This window comes from Hyaena hyaena, unplaced genomic scaffold (assembly GCF_003009895.1).
Source record: "Hyaena hyaena isolate Hyena2069 unplaced genomic scaffold, ASM300989v1 scaffold_35, whole genome shotgun sequence".
Taxonomy (NCBI): Eukaryota; Metazoa; Chordata; class Mammalia; order Carnivora; family Hyaenidae; genus Hyaena; species Hyaena hyaena.
In genome coordinates, this window is record NW_024080667.1 from 4,044,161 (window position 1) to 4,049,341 (window position 5,181).

Here is a 5,181-nt window from a genome sequence, read left to right on the forward strand (position 1 = left end):
AACCTCCGCCCCCACCTCGCCCCCCTCCCCAGCCTCGCGACGCGGACGGCTGCAGCCGGGGGTGGGGGGTGGGGGCAGGGAGCGTGTGCGGAGAGGGGAGGAGGGGGAAGAGGTTAAAAAAAGCGAAGTGGCAGAAGAGGGAAAGAAAGAGAGCGCAGCGGGGGTACAGGGAGCGGACGGGAGGCGATTTTTGCCGACTCTGGATTCGTCGCCGGCGTGCGCAAGAATGGCGGCCCTTCCCGGCACCGTACCCAGGATGATGCGCCCGGCGCCCGGGCAGAACTACCCCCGCACCGGCTTTCCTCTGGAAGGTAAGGGCGCCCGGGCTCGCGGCGCCTGCTCCCCTGCGCCGGGGACCCGGGGTCCTCGCAGCGGCAGCGCGGGAGGAGGGGGGGGTCCCCTTCTCACCCGGGACAGAGCCCGGGCGCTGGACCCCGGAAGTTTCCGGGGCCGACGCTTGTCGGTTTCTGCGTGGCTTTCGGGGACCGGCGGCCCCGGCTTCCCAGGTCGCGCGGGCCCTGGCCTCCCTCCGCGGGGCGGAACCCCGGGCACGCTGCGGCCCCTGGGAAATGCCAAGTCTTCGTGAATTTCAGCTCGGTCCCCTGTGTTCAGACGCTTCCCCCCCAGTCCCCGATACTTTCTCAGCTCTCGGGCGTTCGCCCCTGCAACGGTGCCTACTCTTGGTTTTGAATTGTTCTTTTTTGTTTGTCTGTTTCTTCCCCACGCCCGGGATGGTCTTCCAACCCCTTTTATTTCGAAATAACCCACAGCGTGTGATAGTGCGTCAGTCTGAACTCGGAAGGCCCTCCGCGTCTTCCCGAGCACCCGTCAGAAACTCCGGTCTTTGGTCTGGAAACAAACTAATCTGAAATAGTAGATGGCAACGATTTCACCCGCCCCCGCCCCCAAAACTTTTCACTCGGGCTTCGGAACTCTGGAACTCTCCTGGGAGAGAACCTCAGGCCGGTGAGAGGGCCCAGCGGCATCCAGAGCCGGGGAAAGGGTTTGATTCTGGGGTGCGTCCTCCCTAACTAAGTCTCCAGCACCCGGGTGAGCAGAGAGGACGGGTTCCCGGCTCGAGAAAAGGGTGCCAGCGCGCTGCTAAGACCTTTTCCTGCGTTTTCGTTTTGTTTTGTTTTCTCCTTAAACGAACGGAAGGCCTTCAACCTGTCGATCGAGGGATCACTGGGTTGGGGGGACAGGTAGCCCAGGGTGTCATCCAGGAAATGGTGCCGGGATAGGTGCCGCTTTCATTTATTTAATTACTCTTCTTGTAATTGTATGAACCCCCTTGTGCGTGAGGAAGGGGGAAGGAGGCAGGGAGGGGGTGGACGGGCAGGCAGCCTGCGATCTGGGGAGGGAGGGGTCCCTCCGGCAGCAGCCGGGCGCGGGTCCCTGAATTAGACCGAGGCGGAGAGAGTGGCTCCGTGATCAAGTGCGCGCCAGCAGCCACGCAGGCGGGAGAGCCCACAAGCCCCGGGATTTGCCGTAACACTCTCCTGGAGCGAATGCAAGTAAAACAGGCGGCCGAGGACGCGCAGCGGATTAGGACAATATTTGCCCAACATGACGGAGAATACTGAGGAGAGCCGAGCGCCGGTCGCTAAAGAGGCTCTTGAATATAAAGTTGGGCGCTTGAGAGCTCTCCAGCGCTAATGGCATATCCCGCCACGGAGACCAAGTGACTCTGACTTGGCGACGCACGATTTCTGATTAAATCTGGGGGTGGCTTCAGACACCTACTTTTACAAAGAGAGGTGGGGGGACCGGGAGCTCGAGGGAGGAGGCGGTGGGAACAGCCGAGCCTCTTCTCGCCTCCTCCCTTCCAATTATCCCCGGCAGCTCCCTCCGCTCCGGCGTCTGTGAAATCGGTCTAATCTGCCGGATCTCCGCAGCCACCGAATCCCCAAATTGGGGGGATCGAGGCCGGATTAGTGCACCGGGTATCCCCCAACCGTCTGTGAGGAAATTGTGTAGACTTTGCCGTTAAGGCTTTTGAGGAGCGCTCCCCTCCCCGCAGCAGGGGGTGCCTTGCCCCAACCTCTCAGAGTCCCCCGCGGGGACACAGTTCATGGATTTCTGAAGATAGGTATTTGATTTGGAAGCTTGGAGCCTCTGCCCAAATCTCCCCCAAAACGAAATTGGAACTTTGAGGGGGGTTGGAAACAAGGAGAGTCCCTCAGGGCACGGCCAGGTGACCCCAGGGTCAGGGACCAAGCGTCTAGTCACCAGTCCCTCCGCTGTTCAGTTAGAAGTTGGACGGCTCTGCCCGCCCGGGCCAGAGCAGTAAATACTGGCAGTTAGGCAGCCCCTTCTGGCTCCCTCCAGAATGGATCAGTCTGGACCACCTAGGGCATAGAACTGACCAGAGGGGCCACGTCTCACCCGCCGGTGGCAGGCAGACCCGTGGCCCAAACTGCATCCTGGGGGACACTGGTCACAGAGACTCCAAGACTCCATCAGTCTCTTGGCTCTGCCCTCTCCCTCCTGTCCTCAGAGGCATCAGATCCATCTCTGGTGTGTCCTTGTTTCCCAGAGTGTGACGGGAACGGGGTGGGGTGGGGGGCACACGGCATCGGTATGGGGGGGAACTGTAGCAGCCAGCCATGACTCCTCTCTCCATCTTTGCAAGACCCTCTCTCAGCTTAATGATGGTTTTTGCCTGACCTGCTCCAAATTGGGGGGGGGGGAACTCTGAGAACCTCTGTCAGGGGTCTTGGGGCTCAAATAAAATGAGCCAGGGGGTGTGTTCAGTGTCTCTTCCCCATCTTCACCCTGTGCCTCTCTCCTTTCTCCTCTGCCCTCCCTTCTTCAGTGTCTACACCACTTGGCCAAGGCCGGGTCAACCAGCTTGGTGGGGTCTTCATCAACGGACGACCCCTGCCCAACCACATCCGCCACAAGATAGTGGAGATGGCCCACCATGGCATCCGGCCCTGTGTCATCTCCCGCCAGCTGCGTGTGTCCCACGGCTGTGTCTCCAAGATTCTCTGCCGCTATCAGGAGACCGGGTCCATCCGGCCTGGGGCCATCGGGGGCAGCAAGCCCAGAGTGAGTGTCTTTGCTGCAGAGCTGACAGTCGGCCTTCCCACAGTTGGGGAATCCTGGCTGCAGCCCCTCTCAATGCCCTGCCCCATCCAGCATCACTGGGGGCTCTAGATGCTTCCTCTGGCAAGTACAGGAGGAGAGTGTCCTTGCCCCCCAGAAGTCCCCCCTCAGTATTTGAATTTCTAGTGGCTTGGGATAACTGAAGCCCCAGGTTGCCCAAGACTTGAAGGCCGCGATGAGTCATCCCTGGGCTGTCCCTGCATCTGCCCCGATCCCCTGTCATCACCCCAGACCAGGGAAAACCTCCTGTCTATCTTGCCTGAAATCAGGAAGGGGAGATCCTTAGAGTCCTAATGAGGTGTCTCTTTTATTACCTGTCACTTTCCTAGGCCCTCAGTCAGCTTGCCTTCCTGGGAATGAGACTCCGGTTTTGTGAAGGGATAAAGCCAATCTCAGAAGGGGGTGGCGAGGGTGGTGGGGGCGGGGGGGGGTGTGGATGGGAACCAGAGCCACCGGTCTGGCCAGGGGCTCTGGGAGGTTGATATTAAAAGTATCTCCCCCACCCCCATCTCCCCCACCTCCACCTCTGAAGCAGGTAGCGACTCCGGATGTGGAGAAAAAGATCGAGGAGTACAAGAGAGAAAACCCAGGCATGTTCAGCTGGGAGATCAGAGACCGGCTGCTGAAGGACGGGCACTGTGACCGCAGCACCGTGCCCTCAGGTGAGAAGGCAGCTGAGCCGGCGGAGTCTGGCTCAGGCTCCGGGGCTCTTGGGTCTGGTGGGGGGGGTGGGGGGGAGCGGGGGGGTTCTGGAGATGGAAGAGAGCTGGAGGTGACGGATGAAGGGGAGCTGGAAGGAAAGTTGGAGCAGGAATGCGAAGAGAGTTGGGGCCCAAGGAGGGGCTCAAAACCGAAAGGAAGATGGAGCGAGGGAAGGAGGAAGGAAAAGAGAGAAAGTTCAGAGAGAAGAGGAAGGGGGAGAGCAGGAGGGATGGAGGGACGGAAGGAGGGACGGAAAGGGCAAAAAGTTGCCCCAGAAAGCTGGGTGATAACAGGAGCTTTCTGGGCAGGTGGCTTAGCGAGATGGGTCCATCCTAGAGGGTGCATCTCCCTGGACCCCTTGCTCCAAGTCACTATTTCTGTTTTGTTCATGCCACCAGCCAGCAATGGGTCCCAAATGGGGGGGGGGAGCCCTCCATCATACTGCCTGTGAGACAGAAAGCGGCCTTGGGTGTGCGTGTGCACGTGGAGGGGGCAGCCAGGCACGCAGGGCTGGGACGCACACCTGAGTGTGGAGAGCCACCCCCAGGGGCTGGACGGCCTCTGGGAAGGTCCCGGCAAAGTGGGTGTGGGCGTGAGTGCATCTAGGGACGTGCGGTGCAAGGCACAAGTGTGTGCGAGGATGGGTATAGGAACGCCAGGGTGAGAGTGCCCCAGGTGAGTCAGCTTCCCTAGTGAGTGGCTGTCCTTAGGGGGAGAGCTTAAATGGGGAGGGGACAGAGGGTGTGCATCCCAGTTGCAGTGTGTTGGGGGCGGGGAGGACCTGCGTGGCTTTCTCCCAGGGCCCCAGGTCGCACCGGCTCCGCTGCCCCAACAACTTATACTTGCTCTTTTGCCTTTCAATTTCTGAGGTTTAGTGAGTTCGATTAGCCGCGTGCTCAGAATCAAGTTCGGGAAGAAAGAGGAAGAGGATGAAGCCGACAAGAAGGAGGAGGACGGCGAGAAGAAAGCCAAGCACAGCATCGATGGCATCCTGGGCGACAAAGGTAGGGAAGCTCCCCGCGCGCTAGTGTGCCAGCCGGCCGTCACTTGGCTTCCACCGCGCACGGCTGGCGGCAGAACTCTAGCCCGAGGTCTCGCAGCCTGCGGCACAGCCGGGAGCCCCTCGAAGGTTTGCAGGCGAGCACCCCCTCTGCGCACCCCGGGCTGGGCCGGGGCGCAGACGGACTCCGCCTCCCCTGGGAGCGGCCGCAGGCTGGTGCACTGTGCTCAGCCGAGTGCGCAAGCCCCGCGCGCGCAGGGCCTGGCCGAGCACTGCGGCGCGCCTGGCCTCCGGGGGCTGGCGTTTTAGCGGCTGGTCCCGGTGTGGATCTATTATTTATAGGAAACTTGGGCACGGGGGCGAATGGGGGG

General features: G+C 60.9%; 1 protein-coding gene across 2 annotated transcripts in view; it reads left to right on the forward strand.

Annotated features, from left to right (window-relative positions):
- The first annotated feature begins 226 nt into the window (after window positions 1-226).
- PAX7 (paired box 7) overlaps window positions 227-5,181 on the forward strand; it is a 96,051-nt gene continuing 91,096 nt past the window's right edge. The window contains exons 1-4 of one of the 2 annotated variants that reach the window (XM_039229061.1): window positions 227-311; window positions 2,816-3,051; window positions 3,641-3,770; window positions 4,680-4,814. In XM_039229061.1, the coding sequence (XP_039084992.1) occupies window positions 227-311; window positions 2,816-3,051; window positions 3,641-3,770; window positions 4,680-4,814 (586 nt within the window). The remainder of the gene's footprint in view (window positions 312-2,815; window positions 3,052-3,640; window positions 3,771-4,679; window positions 4,815-5,181) is intronic. The other variant, XM_039229062.1, reaches the window with a different exon arrangement.